This window comes from Rhyacophila brunnea, unplaced genomic scaffold (genome assembly GCF_057557595.1).
Source record: "Rhyacophila brunnea isolate RB1 unplaced genomic scaffold, BYU_Rbru_1.0 scaffold_366, whole genome shotgun sequence".
NCBI lineage: Eukaryota > Metazoa > Arthropoda > Insecta > Trichoptera > Rhyacophilidae > Rhyacophila > Rhyacophila brunnea.
Window position 1 is genome coordinate 19,568 of NW_028233033.1, and position 13,305 is coordinate 32,872.

Genomic DNA, 13,305 nt, shown 5'->3' on the forward strand with positions numbered 1-13,305 from the left:
TTAACCGACTGACCCGACGTTGGCTTAATTGTGTTAAATGCCCCGATCAGTCTTTGAACGTTTTGTGTTTTCTGTCTACTTTTTTCATATATAAAATCGTTTTTTCAATTAATATTTGATAATAAAGAAATCCCGAATCCCGAGAAAAGATCGGAATTTCCCGAAATTTTTAAAATTCCATTATTCGTTCAAATATGAAATTAATTATGTTCAGACTTCAGATAATGTAGTTGTGACTAGAGTTGGGTTTCGGGAATTACCCGACGGGAATTTTAAAAATTTCGGGAAATTCCGATCTTTTCTCGGGATTCGGGATTTCTTTATTATCAAATATTAATTGAAAAAACGATTTTATATATGAAAAAAGTAGACAGAAAACACAAAACGTTCAAAGACTGATCGGGGCATTTAACACAATTAAGCCAACGTCGGGTCAGTCGGTTAACAAACCTAACCTAACCGAACAAACCTAACCTAATCAAATCAAACCTAACCTAACCGAACAAACCTAACCTAATCAAATCAAACCTAGCCTAACCGAACAAACCTAACCTAATCAAATCAAACCCAACCTAACCGAACAAACCTAACCTAACCAAATCAAACCTAACCTAACCGAACAAACCTAACCTAACCTAACCAAATCAAACCCAACCTAACCGAACAAACCTAACCTAACCAAATCAAACCTAACCTAACCGAACAAACCTAACCTAACCAAATCAAACCTAACCTAACCGAACAAACCTAACCTAATTAAATCAAACCTAACCTAACTCAAAATCAACCAACCAAACCACCAAAATTTTATTTTGAATTTCGTGTTGATTTAAAATTTTACCTAGGTAGGTGAGTGAGTGCAATTTGCGTATTGATACGTGCTCGATATCATTCGACACCTGAATTGTGTTGGTAGCCCTGAAAAGGGCTTTTGTTTCAATAAAATGCGAGCGAACGCGTATTATTCATCTCCATCTCTATCCTCATTCATCTCGTCTATTGTCGTCGTCGTCGTCATCCACCCGAGATACCCCCCCTTCCCGGGCTGCCGTCGTCGCATCATCGTCATCGTGATGATTAGATTAGATTCGATCACGGCGTCTTACTTCTTCGCAGCGGCTTTCTTCGCGGCGGGCTTCTTCGCAGCGGCCTTCTTGGGCTTTGGCGCCTTCGGCTTCTTCGTGGGCGGCTTGGCGGACTTTTTCGCCTTGGTCGGCGTCTTGGGCTTGGCGGCCTTCTTGGCGGCGGGGGCGGCCTTCTTGGGAGAGGCAGCTTTCTTGGCGGCTGCGGCCGATCTGGCCGCGGTTTCAAGAGGGGCCGACGACTTTCTCATGGCGGTCGCGGGCTTCTTCTTTGCGGCTGCCGCCGAAGACTTGCCTCCGCCGGCTGCGGCGCCCTTCTTCTCCTTGGATGAGGCGGGGCGCGATTTCTTCGCGGCGGGCTTCTTACCGGAGGTGGAGCCGCCCGCCGATTTGGCCTTGCCGGCTTCCAGTTTGAACGAACCGGAGGCCCCCTTGCCCTTGGTCTGCACTAGGGCGCCGGATTCGACGGCACCCTTCAGGTATTTCTTGATGAAGGGCGCCAGCTTGTCGGCGTCCACCTTGTAGTTGGCCGAGATGTATTTTTTTATCGCCTGCAGGGAGGATCCGGCGCGCTCTTTCAGCTCTTTGATGGCGCTGTTGACCATCTCAGAGGTCTTGGGATGCGTCGGCTTGACCTTGGGCTTCTTCGCGGCTTTGCCTGCTGCCGATTTCTTCGCAGGGGTAGAGGGCACCGGCGAAGCGGTGACGGGTGCTGCTGTATCTGCCATCTTTGCGTTATTCGATTGATTGAATAATAGAATGAAATATAATATTAAATTATATTGTATCGCGGCGTATATTCTGCTTGCTTGCTTGCTATCTATCTGTACGATGCGCTAGAGTGAAACGACTCGAACGGCTCGCGGATTGTATACGGCGAGAGCGAGACGGGTGCCGCAGTACCGATGTGCGAACGCCGCTCTCAGAGATGATGTCCGTCTAGATCGGCGATTTTAGTCACGAATTGCACCGGCATTTTTGCTTCGATCTCTCGATATTTTTCAATTTTTCGCGGCCGCCGCCCTAGCGAGGGGGCTCAGGGGCGGGCGGTCGCGCCGCCCACCGATCTGTCTGTCGTTTCAAAGCGGGCGAATGGTCGCGAGTCTGTCCTCGGGCTCGCGGGATGCGTTTCAAATTGGAATTGTGTCCGCGCGCGCACATAACGTGTCGGGAAAATGGCCGTAGATTCGTTAAGAATTATCAGATTCCAACGATCGAGCCTTCGTCCGGCGCGTCGATATACCTCCTCGCGGTTGCGATCGGCCGCGGGCCCCTGGCGCCCCCACGGGCGTCGCGATCCGCCCCCGAGTCGGCCGGAGTTAGCACAAGACGATCGCGGCATACAAACATTACTCGTATCGGGCGAAGACGACGGCGGCGGCCCCGCGGTGCTCGATGCAGTCCGCAGTGTTCACGAAGGAGCAGCAGGCGACGATGGTGCATGGTATTGTGCACGATGGTAAATAAAGAAGCACGACATGAGAATAGAATGTTCAATTCGAATAATTACTTACCTAACAATGGATTGCGATAGGTACGGCGCGATCGGTCGCTCGCTCGCTCACTGCGCCTCCCTCCCTCCCTCCCTCCCGCGATAGATAGATATCGTAAATAAATAGTTATAATCAATTAATTAATTAATTAAATAATTAATTAAATAATTAAATATGATAATATAATATTATGAGTGTGTTTAATATGACCGATGCAAAGCATACTGGCATGTAACAACGCACATATGAGAGTAGAAAACCATAGCAGCCGAAATCGACAACCATAACCATAAGTGCGAGACCGAAACACGAATTACTAATGTCATTGTTACTATTAAGTACCTATATGAAATCAAATATGAAGACATTGGACACTGGAAGGATTATTTTAAGATATCGATCGGGGGGGGGGGGATTCGGAATAAACTATTCCCGAAATTATGTGTCATGTACGTACGTACGTACGTACCAAAAAATCTATCGTACAATGCAAAATTATCCGATTCGCATTATTTATGTATCGCAGGTCCATCCGTTGAAGGATCGATGAAAATCCTCCACGCACAGACGATAATCGAGATAACAAACAGATGTGTAATATTATGTACCTAAATCTAATGTGATATTTTCTTTTTCAGATGCACGCACGCATGCATTCACCTAAGATGTATGGATAATATTATCAATAGTATAATGATGACTTATTGTTCTACTTACTGACTTACTTAGGTGGGTACTGTTGTACTTAATAATAATAAAATAATATTCACAGATAGATTGATTCTTATTATTTTCCTATCAAATCATCCTTCGTGGCGGGCTTAGTTAGTTATCTAGTCTAGTTTATAATATGGTGTTGGATAATGATATAATTATAAGCGCAGATACAAGATAATTATTGTAACAAATATTCGTATTATTATTATTACAATAGGTAGGCAGTCAGTCGATTTATTTATTTTTCCTGCTTGGCATAATATTAATAGCGATAATGAGACTAGCGAAACATGCGATTCGATCAATTCGATTTGAAAATATTGGCGGCCCTTAAAAGGGCCTTTGCTGGTTTTTTTTCTTCTTTCTTCATTTTCATGGACTTCACTTGGAGCTGGTGTATTTGGTGACTGCCTTTGTTCCTTCGCTGACGGCGTGCTTGGCGAGCTCTCCGGGCAGAAGGAGCCTGACGGCGGTCTGGATCTCCCTGCTGGTGATGGTGGAGCGCTTGTTGTAGTGGGCGAGGCGCGACGCTTCGGCGGCGATCCTCTCGAAGATGTCGTTGACGAAGCTGTTCATGATGCTCATCGCCTTACTGGAGATTCCGGTGTCGGGGTGCACCTGCTTGAGCACCTTGTAGATGTAGATTGCGTAACTCTCCTTCCTCCTCCTCTTTGTCTTCTTCTTGTCTCCCTTGGAGATGTTCTTCTGGGCTTTGCCGGATTTCTTGGCGGCCTTTCCGCTAGTCTTGGGCGGCATGATGATCGGCGATGGGTATTACGATACAATACGGATATATAGATAGATTAGGTAGGTGCGGTGTCAATCGGCGGCGGTGGCTCGAGTGAGAATCTGCCGAAATTTTTTTTTTTTACCGCTTGCCATCGCTGTGTAGAGCGAACGGCGCGCGGCTTTGCGGGTCGCGTGATGCGGCGCACGTCTCCCGCTACGGGCGCACCGCACGCCATCACAAAATAGAGCTTTGGATATCCCTGAGTGAGCTTTCTTCAAAGGACCGTCCGTCGATTCAGATCGACGCGCATCTTTCGCACAGTTAATTTTCAACACTACCACATCTCGCCATGTCTGGTCGCGGAAAAGGCGGTAAAGTCAAGGGAAAGGCAAAGTCTCGTTCGAATCGCGCCGGACTCCAGTTCCCCGTCGGTCGCATACACAGACTCCTGCGCAAGGGAAACTACGCCGAGAGGGTGGGCGCTGGTGCGCCGGTGTACCTGGCCGCCGTCATGGAATACCTCGCCGCCGAAGTACTCGAGTTGGCGGGAAACGCGGCCCGCGACAACAAGAAGACCAGGATCATCCCTCGTCATTTGCAGCTCGCCATCCGCAACGACGAGGAGCTGAACAAGCTGCTCTCCGGTGTCACCATCGCCCAGGGAGGAGTGCTGCCCAACATCCAGGCGGTGCTCTTGCCCAAGAAGACTGAGAAGAAGGCGTAAAAAAAAATAAATAAAAAAAAAAAAATCGTATCTTCTATGATTACATGCAATAATCCATCTATCGTCGTACAAAAGGCCCTTTTCAGGGCCGCCATTTTTATTCAAATCCGACTGGTAGCGAACGTGTCGAGCTCGTTATTGTTGCTTATAAAATTGATTGAAATAATTATTCATCGAAAGTAGGTAGTATTCAAATTGTTATTATTATAGGTATTAATTAGCAATGAATGCGCACAGAGAGAACTGTCCATATTACAATAAATGTTCTGGAAATTCAAAATTTGAAAATACATCTAAAATAAGTAAGTAGGTAGGTAGGTATATAATTTCGTAGTAATTAATGAGGAGATAGAGATGCGATGTGTCGATCTCTTGTTTGTTTAAACTACTCGTATGGTGTGGCGGTTTCAGTTTTAAATAGTTTTGTAGGATAATGATTGTGATATATGTATTTATATAGGTGAGGAGCATCTATTGATTATATCTATATAACGTGTTTAGCGACATTATTATAATTAATTAATTAATTAATTAATTGTGGTAGATGGACGGCGAGATAATATGACAAGGTATGGATGGTGGTGGACTGACGGATAGAAAACGCGTTTTGATAAGAGATTGGTGCGTTTTCTAAAATAATAGGTAATATAAGGAGGCTGTTTAATTAATATTATGTGGGTAGATATTATTTAATGAATCTCGCCTCACACACAACGCACTACGTACGCAGCGTTGCGTTATTATTAGATGGTGAGTATATTTTATCTAATCAACTGCTTAATTGATCAATTACATACAACAAACGCAATATTACTAACAAACCTATTTTTATCCAAAAATAGTGGAACACGCAGGATGATAATAATATATTATACTTGGATAAATAGGTATATATAAATATATTATTATAGGCACATAACGGCCGATCGCTCGCTCACGGTTGCGTAAACATTCGAATGTCAAAAAATTTGCGGCCCTGAAAAGGGCCTTTTGCGATAGGTATGATAAATATTATTTTTTTTTTTTTAATTCTTAAGCGCGTTCGCCGCGGATTCGTCTCGCCAGCTGGATATCTTTGGGCATGATGGTGACGCGTTTGGCGTGGATGGCGCAAAGGTTCGTGTCCTCGAATAGACCGACGAGGTACGCCTCGCTGGCCTCCTGCAGCGCCATGACGGCCGAGCTCTGGAAGCGCAGATCGGTCTTGAAATCTTGAGCGATCTCGCGCACCAGTCGCTGGAAGGGCAGCTTGCGGATGAGGAGCTCAGTGCTCTTCTGATAACGGCGGATCTCACGGAGAGCGACCGTACCGGGCCTGTAACGATGGGGCTTCTTCACGCCCCCTGTGGCCGGCGCGCTTTTCCTCGCGGCCTTCGTGGCGAGCTGTTTGCGGGGAGCTTTTCCACCGGTGGATTTTCGGGCAGTCTGCTTGGTACGAGCCATGTCTTCTTCTTCAAAGTAGTAGGTTCTGAAACGAGCGTTCAACGAGAAGTGTGCACGCGATCCCGCAGACGGGGTGACTATATAGAGAGATCCGCTCGCTGCGATTGGTCGATGCGGTCGCCTTCGGCTGAACAGTGGGGGTGATCATTTTTGTCGGCGTATCGTTTTGAGGTCGAAATATTGCCTGAAAGTTAATTTTTTTTGAAAATATCTCTTTTTATTCTATTCCGCAATTATTAATTATAGCCGTTATCTTTATTGCGCACTCGCTTTGCGCGAAATGCGCAGCGCTGGGCGTGGTTGCGCCGCGACGCGCCAGAGCGAGACGCACTCGCCCGCGCCTTGATTTCGCAAGGAAGCGAGCGAGACGTCGCATACGCGCGAGACGAGCGTCTATAAAAGAGACGTCGCAGGGAGCAAAATTTTATAATTCGTCTAGCGGCCGCAGTGAGCGCATCGCATCGTTTCGATTTTTGACATCATCCACTTTTTGACACTCATACAAGATGACCGGTCGCGGTAAAGGAGGAAAGGGATTGGGAAAAGGGGGCGCCAAGCGTCACAGGAAGGTTCTTCGCGATAACATCCAGGGCATCACGAAGCCTGCGATCCGTCGTCTGGCTCGTCGCGGCGGAGTCAAGCGCATATCTGGCTTGATTTACGAAGAGACCCGAGGAGTCCTGAAGGTGTTCCTCGAGAACGTCATCAGGGACGCCGTCACCTACACGGAGCACGCGAAGAGGAAGACCGTCACCGCCATGGACGTCGTGTACGCCCTGAAGAGACAGGGTCGCACCCTGTACGGTTTCGGCGGCTAAGCTGGCCAATATAATGCCTTTCATCGTATCGTCTCGTCTAGATACAATACAGACTGACTACGCATAATGATGGATGAGTGGGTTGGTTTTTATGCTACGCCCGCTTAACTATTATTATGTGAATATATCTATCTACTCACATACAAACGGCCCTTTTCAGGGCCACCATGTCTATTTCGTTCGATCCGTTTGCATTCGTATAGTATCGCAGTAATAATGCATGCAGCTGTTGTTCGGTTAGGTTAGGTTTGATTTGATTACGTTAGGTTAGGTTTGATTTGATTTGATTTGATTAGGTTAGGTTTGATTTGGTTAGGTTAGGTTTGTTCGGTTAGGCTAGGTTTGATTTGGTTAGGTTAGGTTTGTTCGGTTAGGTTGGGTTTGATTTGATTTGATTAGGTTAGGTTTATTCGGTTAGGTTAGGTTTGATTTGGTTAGGTTAGGTTAGGTTTGTTCGGTTAGGTTGGGTTTGATTTGATTTGATTAGGTTAGGTTTATTCGGTTAGGTTAGGTTTGATTTGGTTAGGTTAGGTTTGTTCGGTTATGTTGGGTTTGATTTGGTTAGGTTAGGTTTGTTCGGTTAGGTTGGGTTTGATTTGGTTAGGTTAGGTTAGGTTTGTTCGGTTAGGTTAGGTTTGATTTGGTTAGGTTAGGTTTGTTCGGTTAGGTTGGGTTTGATTTGATTAGGTTAGGTTTGATTTGATTAGGTTAGGTTAGGTTTGTTCGGTTAGGTTAGGTTTGATTTGGTTAGGTTAGGTTTGTTCGGTTAGGTTGGGTTTGATTTGATTAGGTTAGGTTTGTTCGGTTAGGCTAGGTTTGATTTGATTAGGTTAGGTTTGTTCGGTTAGGTTGGGTTTGATTTGATTAGGTTAGGTTTGTTCGGTTAGGCTAGGTTTGATTTGATTAGGTTAGGTTTGTTCGGTTAGGTTAGGTTTGATTTGATTAGGTTAGGTTTGTTCGGTTAGGTTAGGTTTGTTAACCGACTGACCCGACGTTGGCTTAATTGTGTTAAATGCCCCGATCAGTCTTTGAACGTTTTGTGTTTTCTGTCTACTTTTTTCATATATAAAATCGTTTTTTCAATTAATATTTGATAATAAAGAAATCCCGAATCCCGAGAAAAGATCGGAATTTCCCGAAATTTTTAAAATTCCATTATTCGTTCAAATATGAAATTAATTATGTTCAGACTTCAGATAATGTAGTTGTGACTAGAGTTGGGTTTCGGGAATTACCCGACGGGAATTTTAAAAATTTCGGGAAATTCCGATCTTTTCTCGGGATTCGGGATTTCTTTATTATCAAATATTAATTGAAAAAACGATTTTATATATGAAAAAAGTAGACAGAAAACACAAAACGTTCAAAGACTGATCGGGGCATTTAACACAATTAAGCCAACGTCGGGTCAGTCGGTTAACAAACCTAACCTAACCGAACAAACCTAACCTAATCAAATCAAACCTAACCTAACCGAACAAACCTAACCTAATCAAATCAAACCTAGCCTAACCGAACAAACCTAACCTAATCAAATCAAACCCAACCTAACCGAACAAACCTAACCTAACCAAATCAAACCTAACCTAACCGAACAAACCTAACCTAACCTAACCAAATCAAACCCAACCTAACCGAACAAACCTAACCTAACCAAATCAAACCTAACCTAACCGAACAAACCTAACCTAACCAAATCAAACCTAACCTAACCGAACAAACCTAACCTAATTAAATCAAACCTAACCTAACTCAAAATCAACCAACCAAACCACCAAAATTTTATTTTGAATTTCGTGTTGATTTAAAATTTTACCTAGGTAGGTGAGTGAGTGCAATTTGCGTATTGATACGTGCTCGATATCATTCGACACCTGAATTGTGTTGGTAGCCCTGAAAAGGGCTTTTGTTTCAATAAAATGCGAGCGAACGCGTATTATTCATCTCCATCTCTATCCTCATTCATCTCGTCTATTGTCGTCGTCGTCGTCATCCACCCGAGATACCCCCCCTTCCCGGGCTGCCGTCGTCGCATCATCGTCATCGTGATGATTAGATTAGATTCGATCACGGCGTCTTACTTCTTCGCAGCGGCTTTCTTCGCGGCGGGCTTCTTCGCAGCGGCCTTCTTGGGCTTTGGCGCCTTCGGCTTCTTCGTGGGCGGCTTGGCGGACTTTTTCGCCTTGGTCGGCGTCTTGGGCTTGGCGGCCTTCTTGGCGGCGGGGGCGGCCTTCTTGGGAGAGGCAGCTTTCTTGGCGGCTGCGGCCGATCTGGCCGCGGTTTCAAGAGGGGCCGACGACTTTCTCATGGCGGTCGCGGGCTTCTTCTTTGCGGCTGCCGCCGAAGACTTGCCTCCGCCGGCTGCGGCGCCCTTCTTCTCCTTGGATGAGGCGGGGCGCGATTTCTTCGCGGCGGGCTTCTTACCGGAGGTGGAGCCGCCCGCCGATTTGGCCTTGCCGGCTTCCAGTTTGAACGAACCGGAGGCCCCCTTGCCCTTGGTCTGCACTAGGGCGCCGGATTCGACGGCACCCTTCAGGTATTTCTTGATGAAGGGCGCCAGCTTGTCGGCGTCCACCTTGTAGTTGGCCGAGATGTATTTTTTTATCGCCTGCAGGGAGGATCCGGCGCGCTCTTTCAGCTCTTTGATGGCGCTGTTGACCATCTCAGAGGTCTTGGGATGCGTCGGCTTGACCTTGGGCTTCTTCGCGGCTTTGCCTGCTGCCGATTTCTTCGCAGGGGTAGAGGGCACCGGCGAAGCGGTGACGGGTGCTGCTGTATCTGCCATCTTTGCGTTATTCGATTGATTGAATAATAGAATGAAATATAATATTAAATTATATTGTATCGCGGCGTATATTCTGCTTGCTTGCTTGCTATCTATCTGTACGATGCGCTAGAGTGAAACGACTCGAACGGCTCGCGGATTGTATACGGCGAGAGCGAGACGGGTGCCGCAGTACCGATGTGCGAACGCCGCTCTCAGAGATGATGTCCGTCTAGATCGGCGATTTTAGTCACGAATTGCACCGGCATTTTTGCTTCGATCTCTCGATATTTTTCAATTTTTCGCGGCCGCCGCCCTAGCGAGGGGGCTCAGGGGCGGGCGGTCGCGCCGCCCACCGATCTGTCTGTCGTTTCAAAGCGGGCGAATGGTCGCGAGTCTGTCCTCGGGCTCGCGGGATGCGTTTCAAATTGGAATTGTGTCCGCGCGCGCACATAACGTGTCGGGAAAATGGCCGTAGATTCGTTAAGAATTATCAGATTCCAACGATCGAGCCTTCGTCCGGCGCGTCGATATACCTCCTCGCGGTTGCGATCGGCCGCGGGCCCCTGGCGCCCCCACGGGCGTCGCGATCCGCCCCCGAGTCGGCCGGAGTTAGCACAAGACGATCGCGGCATACAAACATTACTCGTATCGGGCGAAGACGACGGCGGCGGCCCCGCGGTGCTCGATGCAGTCCGCAGTGTTCACGAAGGAGCAGCAGGCGACGATGGTGCATGGTATTGTGCACGATGGTAAATAAAGAAGCACGACATGAGAATAGAATGTTCAATTCGAATAATTACTTACCTAACAATGGATTGCGATAGGTACGGCGCGATCGGTCGCTCGCTCGCTCACTGCGCCTCCCTCCCTCCCTCCCTCCCGCGATAGATAGATATCGTAAATAAATAGTTATAATCAATTAATTAATTAATTAAATAATTAATTAAATAATTAAATATGATAATATAATATTATGAGTGTGTTTAATATGACCGATGCAAAGCATACTGGCATGTAACAACGCACATATGAGAGTAGAAAACCATAGCAGCCGAAATCGACAACCATAACCATAAGTGCGAGACCGAAACACGAATTACTAATGTCATTGTTACTATTAAGTACCTATATGAAATCAAATATGAAGACATTGGACACTGGAAGGATTATTTTAAGATATCGATCGGGGGGGGGGGGATTCGGAATAAACTATTCCCGAAATTATGTGTCATGTACGTACGTACGTACGTACCAAAAAATCTATCGTACAATGCAAAATTATCCGATTCGCATTATTTATGTATCGCAGGTCCATCCGTTGAAGGATCGATGAAAATCCTCCACGCACAGACGATAATCGAGATAACAAACAGATGTGTAATATTATGTACCTAAATCTAATGTGATATTTTCTTTTTCAGATGCACGCACGCATGCATTCACCTAAGATGTATGGATAATATTATCAATAGTATAATGATGACTTATTGTTCTACTTACTGACTTACTTAGGTGGGTACTGTTGTACTTAATAATAATAAAATAATATTCACAGATAGATTGATTCTTATTATTTTCCTATCAAATCATCCTTCGTGGCGGGCTTAGTTAGTTATCTAGTCTAGTTTATAATATGGTGTTGGATAATGATATAATTATAAGCGCAGATACAAGATAATTATTGTAACAAATATTCGTATTATTATTATTACAATAGGTAGGCAGTCAGTCGATTTATTTATTTTTCCTGCTTGGCATAATATTAATAGCGATAATGAGACTAGCGAAACATGCGATTCGATCAATTCGATTTGAAAATATTGGCGGCCCTTAAAAGGGCCTTTGCTGGTTTTTTTTCTTCTTTCTTCATTTTCATGGACTTCACTTGGAGCTGGTGTATTTGGTGACTGCCTTTGTTCCTTCGCTGACGGCGTGCTTGGCGAGCTCTCCGGGCAGAAGGAGCCTGACGGCGGTCTGGATCTCCCTGCTGGTGATGGTGGAGCGCTTGTTGTAGTGGGCGAGGCGCGACGCTTCGGCGGCGATCCTCTCGAAGATGTCGTTGACGAAGCTGTTCATGATGCTCATCGCCTTACTGGAGATTCCGGTGTCGGGGTGCACCTGCTTGAGCACCTTGTAGATGTAGATTGCGTAACTCTCCTTCCTCCTCCTCTTTGTCTTCTTCTTGTCTCCCTTGGAGATGTTCTTCTGGGCTTTGCCGGATTTCTTGGCGGCCTTTCCGCTAGTCTTGGGCGGCATGATGATCGGCGATGGGTATTACGATACAATACGGATATATAGATAGATTAGGTAGGTGCGGTGTCAATCGGCGGCGGTGGCTCGAGTGAGAATCTGCCGAAATTTTTTTTTTTTACCGCTTGCCATCGCTGTGTAGAGCGAACGGCGCGCGGCTTTGCGGGTCGCGTGATGCGGCGCACGTCTCCCGCTACGGGCGCACCGCACGCCATCACAAAATAGAGCTTTGGATATCCCTGAGTGAGCTTTCTTCAAAGGACCGTCCGTCGATTCAGATCGACGCGCATCTTTCGCACAGTTAATTTTCAACACTACCACATCTCGCCATGTCTGGTCGCGGAAAAGGCGGTAAAGTCAAGGGAAAGGCAAAGTCTCGTTCGAATCGCGCCGGACTCCAGTTCCCCGTCGGTCGCATACACAGACTCCTGCGCAAGGGAAACTACGCCGAGAGGGTGGGCGCTGGTGCGCCGGTGTACCTGGCCGCCGTCATGGAATACCTCGCCGCCGAAGTACTCGAGTTGGCGGGAAACGCGGCCCGCGACAACAAGAAGACCAGGATCATCCCTCGTCATTTGCAGCTCGCCATCCGCAACGACGAGGAGCTGAACAAGCTGCTCTCCGGTGTCACCATCGCCCAGGGAGGAGTGCTGCCCAACATCCAGGCGGTGCTCTTGCCCAAGAAGACTGAGAAGAAGGCGTAAAAAAAAATAAATAAAAAAAAAAAAATCGTATCTTCTATGATTACATGCAATAATCCATCTATCGTCGTACAAAAGGCCCTTTTCAGGGCCGCCATTTTTATTCAAATCCGACTGGTAGCGAACGTGTCGAGCTCGTTATTGTTGCTTATAAAATTGATTGAAATAATTATTCATCGAAAGTAGGTAGTATTCAAATTGTTATTATTATAGGTATTAATTAGCAATGAATGCGCACAGAGAGAACTGTCCATATTACAATAAATGTTCTGGAAATTCAAAATTTGAAAATACATCTAAAATAAGTAAGTAGGTAGGTAGGTATATAATTTCGTAGTAATTAATGAGGAGATAGAGATGCGATGTGTCGATCTCTTGTTTGTTTAAACTACTCGTATGGTGTGGCGGTTTCAGTTTTAAATAGTTTTGTAGGATAATGATTGTGATATATGTATTTATATAGGTGAGGAGCATCTATTGATTATATCTATATAACGTGTTTAGCGACATTATTATAATTAATTAATTAATTAATTAATTGTGGTAGATGGACGGCGAGATAATATGACAAGGTATGGAT

At 45.9% G+C, this 13,305-nt stretch overlaps 8 protein-coding genes across 8 annotated transcripts; 3 read left to right on the forward strand and 5 right to left on the reverse strand.

Moving 5' to 3' along the window:
- Nucleotides 1-974: 974 nt before the first annotated feature.
- On the reverse strand, nucleotides 975-2,258 carry LOC147067625 (uncharacterized). The gene has a single exon (XM_085953486.1). It carries the CDS (start codon nucleotides 1,808-1,810, stop codon nucleotides 1,103-1,105), a length of 708 nt encoding a protein of 235 aa, XP_085809612.1. The 5' UTR covers nucleotides 1,811-2,258; the 3' UTR covers nucleotides 975-1,102.
- Nucleotides 2,259-3,673: 1,415 nt separating this feature from the next.
- On the reverse strand, nucleotides 3,674-4,048 carry LOC147067626 (histone H2B-like). The gene has a single exon (XM_085953496.1). The coding sequence runs from the start codon at nucleotides 4,046-4,048 to the stop codon at nucleotides 3,674-3,676; it is 375 nt and encodes a 124-aa protein (XP_085809622.1).
- Nucleotides 4,049-4,371: 323 nt separating this feature from the next.
- Nucleotides 4,372-4,762, forward strand: LOC147067627 (histone H2A). The gene has a single exon (XM_085953487.1). It carries the CDS (start codon nucleotides 4,372-4,374, stop codon nucleotides 4,744-4,746), a length of 375 nt encoding a protein of 124 aa, XP_085809613.1. The 3' UTR covers nucleotides 4,747-4,762.
- Nucleotides 4,763-5,778: 1,016 nt separating this feature from the next.
- On the reverse strand, nucleotides 5,779-6,189 carry LOC147067628 (histone H3). The gene has a single exon (XM_085953497.1). The coding sequence runs from the start codon at nucleotides 6,187-6,189 to the stop codon at nucleotides 5,779-5,781; it is 411 nt and encodes a 136-aa protein (XP_085809623.1).
- A 506-nt stretch (nucleotides 6,190-6,695) lies between these two features.
- LOC147067629 (histone H4) lies at nucleotides 6,696-7,007 on the forward strand. The gene has a single exon (XM_085953498.1). The coding sequence runs from the start codon at nucleotides 6,696-6,698 to the stop codon at nucleotides 7,005-7,007; it is 312 nt and encodes a 103-aa protein (XP_085809624.1).
- Nucleotides 7,008-8,956: 1,949 nt separating this feature from the next.
- Nucleotides 8,957-10,240, reverse strand: LOC147067630 (uncharacterized). The gene has a single exon (XM_085953489.1). It carries the CDS (start codon nucleotides 9,790-9,792, stop codon nucleotides 9,085-9,087), a length of 708 nt encoding a protein of 235 aa, XP_085809615.1. The 5' UTR covers nucleotides 9,793-10,240; the 3' UTR covers nucleotides 8,957-9,084.
- A 1,415-nt stretch (nucleotides 10,241-11,655) lies between these two features.
- Nucleotides 11,656-12,030, reverse strand: LOC147067631 (histone H2B-like). Its single transcript, XM_085953499.1, has one exon. It carries the CDS (start codon nucleotides 12,028-12,030, stop codon nucleotides 11,656-11,658), a length of 375 nt encoding a protein of 124 aa, XP_085809625.1.
- Nucleotides 12,031-12,353: 323 nt separating this feature from the next.
- On the forward strand, nucleotides 12,354-12,744 carry LOC147067632 (histone H2A). The gene has a single exon (XM_085953490.1). It carries the CDS (start codon nucleotides 12,354-12,356, stop codon nucleotides 12,726-12,728), a length of 375 nt encoding a protein of 124 aa, XP_085809616.1. The 3' UTR covers nucleotides 12,729-12,744.
- Nucleotides 12,745-13,305: the final 561 nt, after the last annotated feature.

Bases quoted from the DNA above. Each gene is read 5' to 3' on its own strand.
- LOC147067629 (XM_085953498.1), top strand. From the start codon at position 6,696: ATGACCGGTCGCGGTAAAGGAGGAAAGGGATTGGGAAAAGGGGGCGCC.
- LOC147067632 (XM_085953490.1), top strand. From the start codon at position 12,354: ATGTCTGGTCGCGGAAAAGGCGGTAAAGTCAAGGGAAAGGCAAAGTCT.
- LOC147067627 (XM_085953487.1), top strand. From the start codon at position 4,372: ATGTCTGGTCGCGGAAAAGGCGGTAAAGTCAAGGGAAAGGCAAAGTCT.
- LOC147067630 (XM_085953489.1), bottom strand. From the start codon at position 9,792: ATGGCAGATACAGCAGCACCCGTCACCGCTTCGCCGGTGCCCTCTACC.
- LOC147067626 (XM_085953496.1), bottom strand. From the start codon at position 4,048: ATGCCGCCCAAGACTAGCGGAAAGGCCGCCAAGAAATCCGGCAAAGCC.
- LOC147067628 (XM_085953497.1), bottom strand. From the start codon at position 6,189: ATGGCTCGTACCAAGCAGACTGCCCGAAAATCCACCGGTGGAAAAGCT.
- LOC147067625 (XM_085953486.1), bottom strand. From the start codon at position 1,810: ATGGCAGATACAGCAGCACCCGTCACCGCTTCGCCGGTGCCCTCTACC.
- LOC147067631 (XM_085953499.1), bottom strand. From the start codon at position 12,030: ATGCCGCCCAAGACTAGCGGAAAGGCCGCCAAGAAATCCGGCAAAGCC.